Source organism: Panulirus ornatus, chromosome 66, assembly GCF_036320965.1.
Source record: "Panulirus ornatus isolate Po-2019 chromosome 66, ASM3632096v1, whole genome shotgun sequence".
Lineage (NCBI taxonomy): Eukaryota > Metazoa > Arthropoda > Malacostraca > Decapoda > Palinuridae > Panulirus > Panulirus ornatus.
Genome location: NC_092289.1, coordinates 14,442,946 through 14,458,905, shown reverse-complemented (window position 1 = coordinate 14,458,905; position 15,960 = coordinate 14,442,946). Strand labels below are relative to the sequence as shown.

General features: G+C 39.6%; 1 protein-coding gene across 3 annotated transcripts in view; it reads right to left on the bottom strand.

Annotated features, from left to right (window-relative positions):
- Positions 1-15,960, bottom strand: part of LOC139746715 (peptidyl-prolyl cis-trans isomerase FKBP4-like) — a 58,265-nt gene that overhangs the window by 33,001 nt on the left and 9,304 nt on the right. For all 3 annotated transcript variants that reach the window (XM_071658201.1, XM_071658200.1, XM_071658202.1), the window contains exons 2-3: positions 14,135-14,219; positions 8,520-8,664 (exon numbers count right to left, since the gene is read on the bottom strand). In XM_071658201.1, the coding sequence (XP_071514302.1) occupies positions 8,520-8,664; positions 14,135-14,200 (211 nt within the window). In that variant the 5' untranslated portion in view covers positions 14,201-14,219. The remainder of the gene's footprint in view (positions 1-8,519; positions 8,665-14,134; positions 14,220-15,960) is intronic.

Sequence of the window (15,960 nt, the reverse complement as noted above, 5' to 3'; positions counted from 1 at the left end):
TATATATATATATATATATATATATATTGAGTGGGAGAAGTATAAAAGAAAGAGACAGGAGGTCAAGAGAAAGGTGCAAGAGGTGAAAAAAAAGGGCAAATGAGAGTTGGGGTGAGAGACTATCAGTAAATTTTAGGGAGAATAAAAAGATGTTCTGGAAGGAGGTAAATAGGGTGCGTAAGACAAGGGAGCAAATGGGAACTTCAGTGAAGGATGTAAATGGGGAGGTGATAACAAGTAGTGGTGATGTGAGAAGGAGATGGAATGAGTATTTTGAAGGTTTGTTGAATGTGTCTGATGACAGAGTGGCAGATATAGGGTGTTTGGGTCGAGGTGGTGTGCAAAGTGAGAGGGTTAGGGAAAATGATTTGGTAAACAGAGAAGAGGTAGTAAAAGCTTTGCGGAAGATGAAAGCCGGCAAGGCAGCAGGTTTGGATGGTATTGCAGTGGAATTTATTAAAAAAGGGGGTGACTGTATTGTTGACTGGTTGGTAAGGTTATTTAATGTATGTATGACTCATGGTGAGGTGCCTGAGGATTGGCGGAATGCGTGCATAGTGCCATTGTACAAAGGCAAAGGGGATAAGAGTGAGTGCTCAAATTACAGAGGTATAAGTTTGTTGAGTATTCCTGGTAAATTATATGGGAGGGTATTGATTGAGAGGGTGAAGGCATGTACAGAGCATCAGATTGGGGAAGAGCAGTGTGGTTTCAGAAGTGGTAGAGGATGTGTGGATCAGGTGTTTGCTTTGAAGAATGTATGTGAGAAATACTTAGAAAAGCAAATGGATTTGTATGTAGCATTTATGGATCTGGAGAAGGCATATGATAGAGTTGATAGAGATGCTCTGTGGAAGGTATTAAGAATATATGGTGTGGGAGGCAAGTTGTTAGAAGCAGTGAAAAGTTTTTATCGAGGATGTAAGGCATGTGTACGTGTAGGAAGAGAGGAAAGTGATTGGTTCTCAGTGAATGTAGGTTTGCGGCAGGGGTGTGTGATGTCTCCATGGTTGTTTAATTTGTTTATGGATGGGGTTGTTAGGGAGGTAATTGCAAGAGTTTTGGAAAGAGGGGCAAGTATGAAGTCTGTTGGGGATGAGAGAGCTTGGGAAGTGAGTCAGTTGTTGTTCGCTGATGATACAGCGCTGGTGGCGGATTCATGTGAGAAACTGCAGAAGCTGGTGACGGAGTTTGGTAAAGTGTGTGGAAGAAGAAAGTTAAGAGTAAATGTGAATAAGAGCAAGGTTATTAGGTACAGTAGGGTTGAGGGTCAAGTCAATTGGGAGGTGAGTTTGAATGGTGAAAAACTGGAGGAAGTGAAGTGTTTTAGATATCTGGGAGTGGATCTGTCAGCGGATGGAACCATGGAAGCGGAAGTGGATCATAGGGTGGGGGAGGGGGCGAAAATTTTGGGAGCCTTGAAAAATGTGTGGAAGTCGAGAACATTATCCCGGAAAGCAAAAATGGGTATGTTTGAAGGAATAGTAGTTCCAACAATGTTGTATGGTTGCGAGGCGTGGGCTATGGATAGAGTTGTGCGCAGGAGGATGGATGTGCTGGAAATGAGATGTTTGAGGACAATGTGTGGGGTGAGGTGGTTTGATCGAGTAAGTAACGTAAGGGTGAGAGAGATGTGTGGAAATAAAAAGAGCGTGGTTGAGAGAGCAGAAGAGGTTGTTTTGAAATGGTTTGGGCACATGGAGAGAATGAGTGAGGAAAGATTGACCAAGAGGATATATGTGTCGGAGGTGGAGGGAACGAGGAGAAGAGGGAGACCAAATTGGAGGTGGAAAGATGGAGTGAAAAGGATTTTGGGTGATCGGGGCCTGAACATGCAGGAGGGTGAAAGGAGGGCAAGGAATAGAGTGAAGTGGAGCGATGTGGTATACAGGGGTTGATGTGCTGTCAGTGGATTGAATCAAGGCATGTGAAGCGTCCGGGGTAAACCATGGAAAGCTGTGTAGGTATGTATATTTGCGTGTGTGGACGTGTGTATGTACATGTGTATGGGGGGGGGGTTGGGCCATTTCTTTCGTCTGTTTCCTTGTGCTACCTCGCAAACGCGGGAGACAGCGACAAAGTATGAAAAAAAAAAAAAAATATATATATATTCTTTTCTTTCAAACTATTCGCCATTTCCCGCATTAGCGAGGTAGCGTTAAGAACAGAGGACTGGGCCTTTGAGGGAATACCCTCACCTGGCCCAATTCTCTGTTCCTTCTTTTGGAGAAAAAAAAAAAAAAAAAAAAAAAAAAAAAACATATATATATATATATATATATATATATATATATATATATATATATATATATATATATATATATATATATATCTTCTTTTTCTTCTTTTAAACTATTCGCCATTTCCCGCGTTAGCGAGGTAGCATTAAGAACAGAGGACTGGGCCTTGGAGGGAATACCCTCACCTGGCCCAATTCTCTGTTCCTTCTTTTGGAAAATATATATATATATATATATATATATATATATATATATATATATATATATATATATATTTTTTTTTTTTTTTTTTTTTTTTTTTTTTTTTATACTTTGTCGCTGTCTCCCGCGTTTGCGAGGTAGCGCAAGGAAACAGACGAAAGAAATGGCCCAACCCCCCCCCCCCATACACATGTACATACACACGTCCACACACGCAAATATACATACCTACACAGCTTTCCATGGTTTACCCCAGACGCTTCACATGCCTTGATTCAATCCACTGACAGCACGTCAACCCCTGTATACCACATGGCTCCAATTCACTCTATTCCTTGCCCTCCTTTCACCCTCCTGCATGTTCAGGCCCCGATCACACAAAATCTTTTTCACTCCATCTTTCCACCTCCAATTTGGTCTCCCTCTTCTCCTCGTTCCCTCCACCTCCGACACATATATCCTCTTGGTCAATCTTTCCTCACTCATTCTCTCCATGTGCCCAAACCATTTCAAAACACCCTCTTCTGCTCTCTCAACCACGCTCTTTTTATTTCCACACATCTCTCTTACCCTTACGTTACTTACTCGATCAAACCACCTCACACCACACATTGTCCTCAAACATCTCATTTCCAGCACATCCATCCTCCTGCGCACATCTCTATCCATAGCCCACGCCTCGCAACCATACAACATTGTTGGAACCACTATTCCTTCAAACATACCCATTTTTGCTTTCCGAGATAATGTTCTCGACTTCCACACATTTTTCAAGGCTCCCAAAATTTTTGCCCCCTCCCCCACCCTATGATCCACTTCCGCTTCCATGGTTCCATCCGCTGCCAGATCCACTCCCAGATATCTAAAACACTTCACTTCCTCCAGTTTTTCTCCATTCAAACTCACCTCCCAATTGACTTGACCCTCACCCCTACTGTACCTAATAACCTTGCTCTTATTCCCATTTACTCTTAACTTTCTTCTTCCACACACTTTACCAAACTCAGTCACCAGCTTCTGCAGTTTCTCACATGAATCAGCCACCAGTGCTGTATCATCAGCGAACAACAACTGACTCACTTCCCAAGCTCTCTCATCCCCAACAGACTTCATACTTGCCCCTCTTTCCAGGACTCTTGCATTTACCTCCCTAACAACCCCATCCATAAACAAATTAAACAACCATGGAGACATCACACACCCCTGCCGCAAACCTATATATATATATATATATATATATATATATATATATATATATATATATATATATATATCAAATTCAGCAAGGCAGCATGTTTGGATGGTACTGCAATGGAATCTATAAAGATAGGGGGTGACTGTGCTGTAGATTGGTGGGTAAGGACATTCAATGTATGTATGAACCATGGTGAAGTGCCTGAGGACTGGCAGAAAGCATGCATAGTGCCATTGTACAAAGGCAAAGGGGATAAAGGTGTGTGTTCAAACTACAGAGGCAAAAGTTTGTTGAGTATTCTTGGGAAATCATATGAGAGGGTATTGACTGAGAGGTTGAAGGCATGTACAAAGCATCACACTGAGGAAGAGCAGTGTGGTTTCCGAACTGGTACATGATGTAAGGATCAGGTGTTTGCTTTGAAGAATGTGTATGAGAAATACTTAGAACAACAGATTGAATGGATTTGTATGTAACATTTATGGATCTGGAGAAAGCACATGATAGGGTTGATAAAGATGCTTTGTAGGTCGTAAGGGTATATGGTGTGGGAGATAAGTTGCTACAAGCAATGAAAAGTTTTTACCAAGGATGTAAGGTATGTGTATGAGTAGGAAGGGAGGAGTGTGAAAGGTTCCCAGTGAATGTTAGTTTGCAGCAGGGGTGTGTGCTATCCCCATGGTTATCTAATTTGTTTATGGACAGGGTGGTTAAGGAGGTATATGCAAGGATTTTGGAGAGAGTGGCGAGTATGCAGTCTGTTGAGGATGAGGCCTACAAAGTGAGTCAGTTTTTGATGATACAGCTCTAATGGCCAATTCGAGTGAGAAACTGCAGAGGTTGGTGACTGAGTGTGGAAAAGACTGTGAAAGGAGAAAGCTGAAAGTAAATGTGAATAAGAGTGAGGTTATTAGGCTCAGTAGGGTTGAGGGACAAGTTAATTGGGATGTAAGTTTGAATGGAGAAAAACTGGAGGAAGTGAAGTGTTTCAGACATCTGGGAGTGGACTGGGCAGCGAATGAAACCATGGAATCGGAAGTAAGTCACAAGGTGGGGGAGGGGGCGAAGATTCTGGGAGTGATGATGAATGTTTGGAAGGAGATAACGTTATCTCGGAGAGCAAAAATGGGTATGTTTGAAGGAATAGTGGTTTCAAAGTTATATGGTTGTGAGGCATGGGATATATATAGGGTTGTAAGGAGGAGGATGGATGTGTTGGAAATGAGATGTTTGAGGACAATATGTGGTGTGAGGTGGTTTGATTAAGTAAGTAATGAAAAGGTAAGAGAGATGTATGGAAATAAAAAGTGTGGTTGAGAGAGTAGAGGAGGGTGTGTTGAAATGGTTTGGATATATGAAGAGAATGAGTAAGGAAAGATTGACAAAGAGGATATATGTGTCAGAGGTGGAGGGAACAAGGAGAAACAGGAGACCAAAATGAAGGTGGAAGGATGGAGTGAAAAAGATGTCGAGTGATCGAGGCATGAACATAAAGGAAGGTGAGAGGCATGCAAGGAATAGTAGAGTGAATTGGAATGATGTTGTACATGTATACCAGGGTCAATGTGCTGTCAATGGACTGAACCAGGGCATGTGAAATGTCTGGGGTAAACCCATGAAAAGGTCTGTGGGGCATAAATGTGGAAAGGGAGCTGTGGTTTTGGTGCATTACACATGACAACTAGAGGCTAAGTGCGAACAAATGTGGCCTTTTTTCTCTGTTTTCCTGGAACTACCTCATTGAAGCAGGGGGTAGCAATGCTGTTTCCTGTGGGGTGGGGTAGCACCAGGAATGATGAAGGCAAGCAAGTAAGAAAATGTATAAGTGTATGTTATGTATATGTCTGTATATATGTTGATATATGGATGTGGAAAGGGAGCTGTGGTTTCGGTGCATTATACATAACAGCTAGAAACTGAGTGTGAACAAATGTGGCCTTTGTTGTCTTTTCCTAGCGCTACCTCGCGCACATGCAGGGGGAGGGGGTTGTAGTTTCATGTGTGGCGGGGTGGTGACAGGAATGAATAAAGGGCAGACAGTATGAATTATGTACATGTGTATGTATGTATATGTCTGTGTGTATATATATGTATACGTTGAGATGTACAGGTATATATATGTGCGTGTGTGGACGTGTATGTGGGTGGGTTGGGCCATTCTTTCGTCTGTTTCCTTGCGCTACCTCGCTAACATGGGAGACAGTGACAAAGTATAATAAAAAAAATAAATGTATATGTATGTATATGTTTGTGTGTGTATGGGCGTTTATGTATTTTTTTTTTTGTCGCTGTCTCCCGTGTTTGCGAGGTAGCGCAAGGAAACAGACGAAAGAAATGGCCCAACCCAACCCCATACACATGTATATACATACACGTCCACACACGCAAGTATACATACCTACACAGCTTTCCATGGTTTACCCCAGACGCTTTACATGCCCTGATTCAATCCACTGACAGCACGTCAACCCCGGTATACCACATCGATCCAATTCACTCTATTCCTTGCCCTCCTTTCACCCTCCTGCATGTTCAGGCCCCAATCACACAAAATCTTTTTCACTCCATCTTTCCACCTCCAATTTGGTCTCCCACTTCTCCTCGTTCCCTCCACCTACGACACATATATCCTCTTGGTCAATCTTTCCTCACTCATTCTCTCCATGTGCCCAAACCATTTCAAAACACCCTCTTCTGCTCTCTCAACCATGTTCTTTTTATTTCCACACATCTCTCTTACCCTTACGTTACTTACTCGATCAAACCACCTCACACCACACATTGTCCTCAAACATCTCATTTCCAGCACACCCACCCTCCTGCGCACAACTCTATCCATAGCCCACGCCTCGCAACCATACAACATTGTTGGAACCACTATTCCTTCAAACATACCCATTTTTGCTTTCTGAGATAATGTTCTCGACTTCCACACATTCTTCAAGGCTCCCAGGATTTTCGCCTCCTCCCCCACCCTATGATCCACTTCCGCTTCCATGGTTCCATCCGCTGCCAGATCCACTCCTAGATATCTAAAACACTTCACTTCCTCCAGTTTTTCTCCATTCAAACTTACCTATCAATTGACTTGACCCTCAACCCTACTGTACCTAATAACCTTGCTCTTATTCACATTTACACTCAGCTTTCTTCTTTCACACACTTTACTAAACTCAGTCACGAGCTTCTGCAGTTTCTCACATGAATCAGCCACCAGCGCTGTATCATCATTAAACAACAACTGACTCTCTTCCCAAGCTCTCTCATCCACAAGAGACTGCATACTTGCCCCTCTTCCCAAAACTCTTGCATTCACCTGCCTAACAAGCCCATCCATAAACAAATTAAACAACCATGGAGACATGTATATATACATGTGTATATGAGTAGATGGGCAAAGCTTCGTCCATTTTCTGGTGCTATCTCGCTGATGTGGGAAACACAGATTAAGTATATATAAAAAAAATATTGAAACTTGAGGAAAACAGAGTATGAGGAGGAAAGAGTGAAGATGGACTGAGAAGCTGGTGACACAAATGGCAGATCTACCTGGTGTCTAGTGGGAAAGGTGAAAAGCTTCTAAATGTCATTTGTCTGTACTATCCGCAGATATTGGGGACAAGCAATGTGGCGTCAAGAGAGACAGAGATCTGAGTACCAAATGTGTGCTTTCTATCATGTGTCAAAAATATCTGGACAAAGAGTGAATCACATGTGGCATATAACATCACTGATGGAAGGTTTTGGGGAAGGTGTTAAAAATATATAGAGTACATGGGAAGTTGCTAAATGTAGTGGGGAGCTTTCAACAAGAACATAAGGCATTTATGAAAGGAGGAGGGTGAGTGGTTCCCACTGAAGGTGGGACTGCATCAAGGATGTGTAATATCACACTAGTTGTTCAATCTGCTTATAGATTATTATTTTATTATATTATACTTTGTCGCTGTCTCCCGCATTTGCGAGGTAGCGCAAGGAAACAGACGAAAGAAATGGCCCAACCCCCCCCATACACATGTATATACATACGTCCACACACACAAATATACACACCTACACAGCTTTCCATGGTTTACCCCAGACGCTTCACATCACATGCCTTGATTCAATCCACTGACAGCACGTCAACCCCGGTATACCACATCGCTCCAATTCACTCTATTCCTTGCCCTCCTTTTACCCTCCTGCATGTTCAGGCCCCGATCACATAAAATCTTTTTCACTCCATCTTTCCACCTCCAATTTGGTCTCCCTCTTTTCCTCCACCTCCGACACATATATCCTCTTGGTCAATCTTTCCTCACTCATTCTCTCCATGTGCCCAAACCACTTCAAAACACCCTCTTCTGCTCTCTCAACCACGCTCTTTTTATTTCCACACATCTCTCTTACCCTTACGTTACTCACTCGATCAAACCACCTCACACCACACATTGTCCTCAAACATCTCATTTCCAGCACATCCATCCTCCTGCGCACAACTCTATCCATAGCCCACGCCTCGCAACCATACAACATTGTTGGAACCACTATTCCTTCAAACATACCCATTTTTGCTTTCCGAGATAATGTTCTCGACTTCCACACATTCTTCAAGGCCCCCAGAATTTTCGCCCCCTCCCCCACCCTATGATCCACTTCCGCTTCCATGGTTCCATCCGCTGCCAGATCCACTCCCAGATATCTAAAACACTTCACTTCCTCCAGTTTTTCTCCATTCAAACTCACCTCCCAAATGACTTGACCCTCAACCCTACTGTACCTAATAACCTTGCTCTTATTCACATTTACTCTTAACTTTCTTCTTTACATTAATATATACTCTTTCTGTAAGATCTATAGTTAATCTTATTAAGTCCTCAAATACTAAAAACTTTTCCTACCTTTGCCAAGGGTGAACTCAAAGCGTTCCCCTCTATCATGACTAGAGTCAAACTTTGATCCATCTTCAACAAGTGTCCCTACATAATGGACAGATACACGATCACCCTGAAGTGGCCCTTCTTCTCCTTCTCCTGGCTTCAGAATCTGTGGATTTCAACAAAGAAAATGTAAACCAAGTTTATTATTGAGAAAAAGATGGGTAGCATCCATTAATGGATAAAATGTAACATAAATGTATGGGGAGTGTAGTTTTAGTTGCAAGCATGCATGGTGAATTAGAGTACAAGACTTGCATCCATGACAACTCTGCCATCTTGTACTTTTCTCAACTCTCTCTAAACCTGTCTTATACACTTGCCTCCTCTGAGCTACCTTGCTCTCTGCACTGACATTCAAACACTCCTTCGAAGCAAGCTTCGAGCTATACTTAACAATTATACTCAATACATTTTGTCTTTTACACTTCCCCCACTGAGAAACTGCATCCGTCATGAGTACTTTCTTCAAATCACCTTTTCCACTACATATTAAGTATACATTCATCTTCAGAACATTACAATCTGAGTCTACATTCATCTTCAAAATATTAAAATTTGTCAACATTCATCTTCTAAACTCATCTTCCTTAAACACCCTTGCCCTACCAGCTCATATTCAAGAAACATATGCTGCTAACTCCTCTTTTAAACCACCCTTAAACTTAAGGCACCTTGTCCATTCCACCCATCTCCATAAAGACATCTTGCCTAGTATATAAATTCACCTTCATGACATCATATTCTCTATACTCACTCACACTATATTGTTCTCTACACTCTCCTCTTTTAAGAAACTTTACCTTCTAGGTTATTCTCCTTCAAGACACTTTGACATCTACACTCACCTCCTTAAAGATATCTTACATATTCATCACCTTGAGGATCACCTCACTTCTACACAAAACTAATTTTTCTTCTTTTGAACTGGACCTTTTTCAAAACTCATAATTTTCTAGTTTCGTACAAACATAATCCAAAGCAAAATAACTTGTGTCAAATACATCAGGTGCTTTGGAATGTTCTTTAACCCTTTTGGTGCTTAGTCAAAATTCAGGTAGGTTCGCAAAACACGTCAGCTATCCATCAAAAACTAAGATACAGAATTCAACCTTTTCTATTATTTTTCAGTATCAGGAGATAAATTTTCTAGATCTGGCAACTTCATTAAATCCATTCTGGACAGGGAGTAATGAAGATTTATACTGAAAATGAAATAAAAGTGAAAATTTGGTCCCCTTCAAGTGGCACATACAATGACACAACGAAGTCAGTGAACAGCTAAAATCATTTTATGGTAGGATGTCTGATCACAAGCTTTTGGAGGTAAGTGAAAATTAGTAGTGGTTTTAGGAAAAGAGGAAACAAAACCAGCAAGAAGAGAGTGTCAAGAGTAACTTAGCAAACTTGAAAAGAAACTTGGTGTGGACAAACACCAGGAGACTAAATTAAGTGAAAAGAATTGATGAGGAATGGAAGGTTTTAGGGGAAGTAGCATTGGCATGTGAAAGGTGGGAGGTGGGCAGATCAGAATGGGTAGCAAGTAATGGGATGATGAATTAAAGTTGCAAGTGAAAGAGAAAGAGAGGAGTGAAAATGATTGGGAAATGTACAAGAGAAAGTGGCAGAAGGTCAAGAGGAAGGTGCAGAGATTGAAAAGGGAGACAAATGAGATTGGAATGAGTGAGTATGAGTAAACTTTAGAGAGATTAAGATGTTTTAAAAGGAGATTAATGATGCATGAAAAACAGAACAAAAAGGAAAATTGGTGAAGGGGGCAAGAGAGGAAATGGTAACAGGTAGTAATGAAGCACGGCAATGGAGTGAGTACTTTGAAGAAATGTTGGATGTGTCCGATTATAGGATGGCAGATATAGGGTGTTATGTAAAGCGAGATAGTCATGGGAAGTGGTTTGATGAAGAAAGAGGTGGTGAATGCCTTACATATGATTAAATGTGGCAAGGCAGCTGACGTGAGTAGCATTGCAGTTGAGTTTATTAAGAAAGGAAGTGACTTGTTGTTGTTGACTGGTTGATAAGGATTTTCAATGCATGTATGGGTCATGTTGAGGTGCCTGAGAATTTACTGAATGCACATATAGTGCTACTGCATGAAGGCAAGAGGGATAAATGTGTGTTCAAACAAGAGAGATACAAGTTTCTTGCGTGCAAATTGTATGTTCATGGGAGGGTAGTGATTGAGAGAGAAAAAGCAAGCACAGAACATTAGATTAGGGAGAAGCAGTGTGATTTCAGATGCAGCAGAGGATTTGTGGACCATGTGTTTGCTTTAAAGAATGTGTGTGAGAAGTACAGATAATGTTAGAAGAGGAGAGAACAAGGAGAATGGGGAGACTAAATTGGAGATGAAAGGCTGGAGTGAAAAATATTTAGTGCAATCAAGGCCTGAAGATGCGGGAAGAACTGTGGTATACAGGGGTTGGTATGCTATCAATGGGCTGAACCAAGGCCTAGGAGCTGTTTGGCATAAACCATGGAAAGGTCTGTTGGGCCTGGTTGTGGATAGGGAACTACAATTTTGGTGCATTACATGGCAGATGCAGCCTTTCTTTGTCTGTTCCTGGTGCTACCTCACTAACACTGGAAACTGCTATCAAGTATAAAAAATGTATTCATATATATATATATATATATATATATATATATATATATATATATATATATATATATATATATATATTATCCCTGGGGATAGGGGATTAAGAATACTTCCCACGTATTCCCTGCGTGTCGTAGAAGGCGACTAAAAGGGGAGGGAGCGGGGGGCTGGAAATCCTCCCCTCTCGGTTTTTTTTTTTTTTTTTTTCAATTTTCCAAAAGAAGGAACAGAGAATTGGGCCAGGTGAGGGTATTCCCTCAAAGGCCCAGTCCTCTGTTCTTAACGCTACCTCGCTAATGTGGGAAATGGCGAATAGTTTGAAAGAAAGAAAAAGAAAAAGATATATATATATATATATATATATATATATATATATATATATATATATATATATGAATAACAACTAATATACATCATATATCACTACATAGAAGGATGTTTTGGAGAATGACATGTCTGATGAAATATAAAAAAAAGTATAAAAAAAAATGTATTCATATATATATATATATATATATTCATACTATTTGCCATTTCCCGCGTTAGCGAGGTAGCGTTAAGAACAGAGAACTGGGCCTTAGAGGGAATATCCTCACCTGACCCCCTTCTCTGTTCCTTCTTTTGGAAAATTAAAAAAAAACAAGAAAGGGGAGGATTTCCAGCCACCCGCTCCCTCCCCTTTTAGTCGCCTTCTACGACACGCAGGGAATACGTGGGAAGTATTCTTTCTCCCCTATCCCCAGGGATAATATATATATATATATACATATATACATATATACATATATACATATATACATATGCGGGAAATGGCAAATAGTATGAAAAAAAAAATATATATATATATATATATATATATATATATATATGTATATATGTATGTATATATATATATATATATATATATATATATATATATATTATCCCTGGGGATAGGGGAGAAAGAATACTTCCCACGTATTCCCTGCGTGTCGTAGAAGGCGACTAAAAGGGGAGGGAGCGGGGGGCTGGAAATCCTCCCCTCTCACTTTTTTTTTTTTTTTTTTTTTTTTTTTTTTAATTTTCCAAAGGAGGGAACGGAGAGGGGGCCCGGGTGAGGATGTTCCCTCAGGGGCCCAGTCCTCTGTTCTCAACGCTACCTCGCTAATGCGGGAGATGGCGAATGGTATGAAAGAAAGAAAGAAAAATATATATATATATATATATATATATATATATATATGTCGTAGAAGGCGACTAAAAGGGGAGGGAGCGGGGGGCTGGAAATCCTCCCCTCTTTTTTTTTTTTTTTTTTTTTTAACTTTCCAAGAGAAGGAACAGAGAAGGGGGCCAAGTGAGGATATTCCCTCAGAGGCCCAGTCCTCTGTTCTTAACGCTACCTTGCTAATGCGGGAAATGGTGAATAGTTTGAAAGAAAGAAAGAAAAATATATATATATATGAATAACAACTAATATACATCATATATCACTACATATAACAGAAGGATGTTTTGGAGAATGACATGTCTGATGAAAAATAAAAGCTGTTATTTTGCAATCATTTTTATTGCTTTAACTACTTTCTCGTTGTAAATCAAAATATGACAATAAAGATACAGTAGTATGTACATTATATATGATTTGCATCTTAATCTAACAAAAAATCTTGCTAATATACAAAATCTACAACCTGAGGCTACATATCAAATTTTTCATATCAGTCACACACTGTGCAAATGTAGGAGGTTCTGGCCTTGGTTATTCTTAATCTTATGCATACAGTTAATGTTGTAGCCGAGTTGGTTGCTAGAAGTGGGTCTGGTGGTTACACGTCCTCATCATCCAATTGTACATCTGAAGCATCATAATCAATGATGTTCCCATACTCACTCTCAGTCTCAGACGCTGCCAAAATGGATTCTGTATCTGCATCAGTTGTAGCTCTCTTTCTCATCAATCATGATTAAAAATGGAAAAACAAAACATTTTGGAAATCATAAACATGAACATAAGAGCACTGTTTCTCTGCTTATTCTACAACCTCTGGCCTACATCACTATAAAATACAATATAAAACATAAGTAAAAATTTAGTTAACAAATAACTGACTTATACCAATAACATCATGCTCAAAATACAATAATCAACAGTCAAGAGTAAAATGGCTACTCACTTACTTTGTAATCAGTCAGCTGATTAAGTGCAAGTAAATACTACATGCTGCACTGCAATACATAATGCAGCCTTCTGAAACTTCTGGCCTATATATGTCTATAAGGTGATACAAAACATATGAATATCATAGAATGCTACAGCATCCATAACTTGCCAAAAAGAAACAAAAAATCAATCTCAATCATTGCACACATGACCACTGAACTGATAAAAATGAGTTAAAACAAATGAACACAAATTCATCATTCATTTTACTACCTTATTACAATGCCTTCATCTAATACATCAGATGATAAGTTTGATAATACTAAATAAATATGTAAGGTATAACATATACCAAAAAACTAACCTCCAAACAAGGGGCTACATTTTGCAGGTGCAGACAGCAGAGTATATGTAAACACAACCACTAGTGGTGTTGCTCACATATGGCAGCACACATGAAGATGTGGTGGGGCTTTCAAGGATGTGAGGGTATTCCCGTTTGTCAAAATGGATATGACCGCTTTTAGCACCAAGAGGGTTAACATCTTAATATCTAATAAGTGTACTGAAGTATATGTTTATCAATATCTATAACAAATCCAGAAGCTGTAAAGTAATAGAAACATGTCCTAATCTGGCATCTGACTCATAATATGGCATGCCAAGCAAAACTCTACGATGCTTAAAAATGCTAACAGCAAAAAATTAAAACACCAATACAAGAAGATCACTTCCTTTAACATATCATTCTCTATATTCGTAATTTCCAGAACACCTTGAGCTACAATTTTTTTTTAACACACTTTCTTCTACACCCACCTCTTTCAAGACACCACCATCTTTGTTGGGAGTGAGATCAAGTGCCTCTGGTTCCCCACCACCCATTGTCTCTGGTTTTTACACCCTGAAAAAAAATATAAACCACTATTATAACTATCATTATCATTACTTTAAATCAATAAACCCAAATTTCCCCCACATTATCAGAGCCCTCCCCACTGGTGACACCATGTAAAAAGAAATAAATCACATTCGCTAGTAATGATTTACATATGGTGGCATGCCTTATGTATATCATCATCCATGACAGTAACAGTTTAAAAACAGTATCCCTTAAAAACAGTATCCCTTAACTGAAAGCACCAAGTGGCACCTAATACCATAAAATTCAAGATAGGAGAATCAGTAAAATACTCCTGTAATACCATTTGAGGCCAACTCAATGAAATCTATATACATTTCAAAATCTTACCACTTTTCTGTATCTTTATGAATCTGTTTTGCTATTTTCAATATGATAATACCATATTTCCAGGTCTCTGAAAAATGGACGTTTTTCGAGTGAAAATCAATTTCTTTCCCATAAAAAGAATAAACATCATATAAGAAAAATAAAACACACAGTAATCATGTGATATAGGCCTTAACTAACCTATGAAAAAATAAAAACCTCCTAGGGAGAGTGATGCTAAAAATAATGGTAGGCATAACATGGCGTGGTGTTAATGTGTTTCACCAGACATTAAACAATTCTTTCTGAAGTAGCAGACACCTCATTAGTTACAATGGCCTCGTATATAAAGACCCTTGTTCCACACATCTCCATTCCTTCTGAAGATATGTATATAATTCATCATATTTATTGTGTGCAATTCAGAGGTATTCAGTAGTGTTTGTTGTTTAGGGAAACCCGGTGTTGTGGATAACTAACAGCGACCAAAGTTCTATGGTGCTACCTATAGATTTTTGTACATAGCTTAGGATAATCTGTCCCTTGAGAAAATGTGGCATGCATACAAACTACAAGTAAGGACTAGTCACTAATAATTAGAACATGTCTTACACATGTTCCAATCTTATTTATAAGTGGATTAAAGTGAGTTATAATAGGCTTGAGGGTTCCTGGGTGGATGTTGGGTCAGATTTCTGAATGGGCTAACTGGTCCATGACCTAAGGTGGCGGCTCAAGGTGGGGCAGCAGATTTTCACAACTATTCCTGTCTTACGAACAATTATGGTGTGTAAAAATTATAGTGTGTAATGCTGGTTAAGTTACATGATTAAACCCTAACACTCAATCTGTCCAGTTTATAGTATAGTAGAGTTTTGTTAGGGTGGGACGTCTATGAAAAACTGTCCTACAGGGCAGCCGAGAGTAAATTCAAAATTACACGATCACTTTGATTAAGAAAATCGTACCTCAAGTACCCATTCTAAATTATTACAGTATACAAAACATCTCTTGTGCCACAATTAACCAGGCCACCCTGACATCTAATATGTTCACTGTTGCAGTAAATCTTGTCACTAGGAATGAAAGTGACCATGAAGAAGTACACATCAGGGCAAAAACCAAGTCAATAACGATGGACGAAAGTGATCATTCACAGAACCAGATAACAACTATAACAGCCCCATCATAGCCTATAGTACAAATACTGTTCAGGGTAATGCATTATCCTGTCACAATCGCAGCACTTCAGCCCTTTCTTGAATCTCTTCCACTGACTATAACAACTGATTGGTTACATGTGGTCCACATGCACATGCATTTACCAAATACTTCCCATGCACTCTATAAGCATTGAAGGAAAAAAACATATCCATAACTGATGAGAGAGACCTCAAACCGACTTGTTACATAT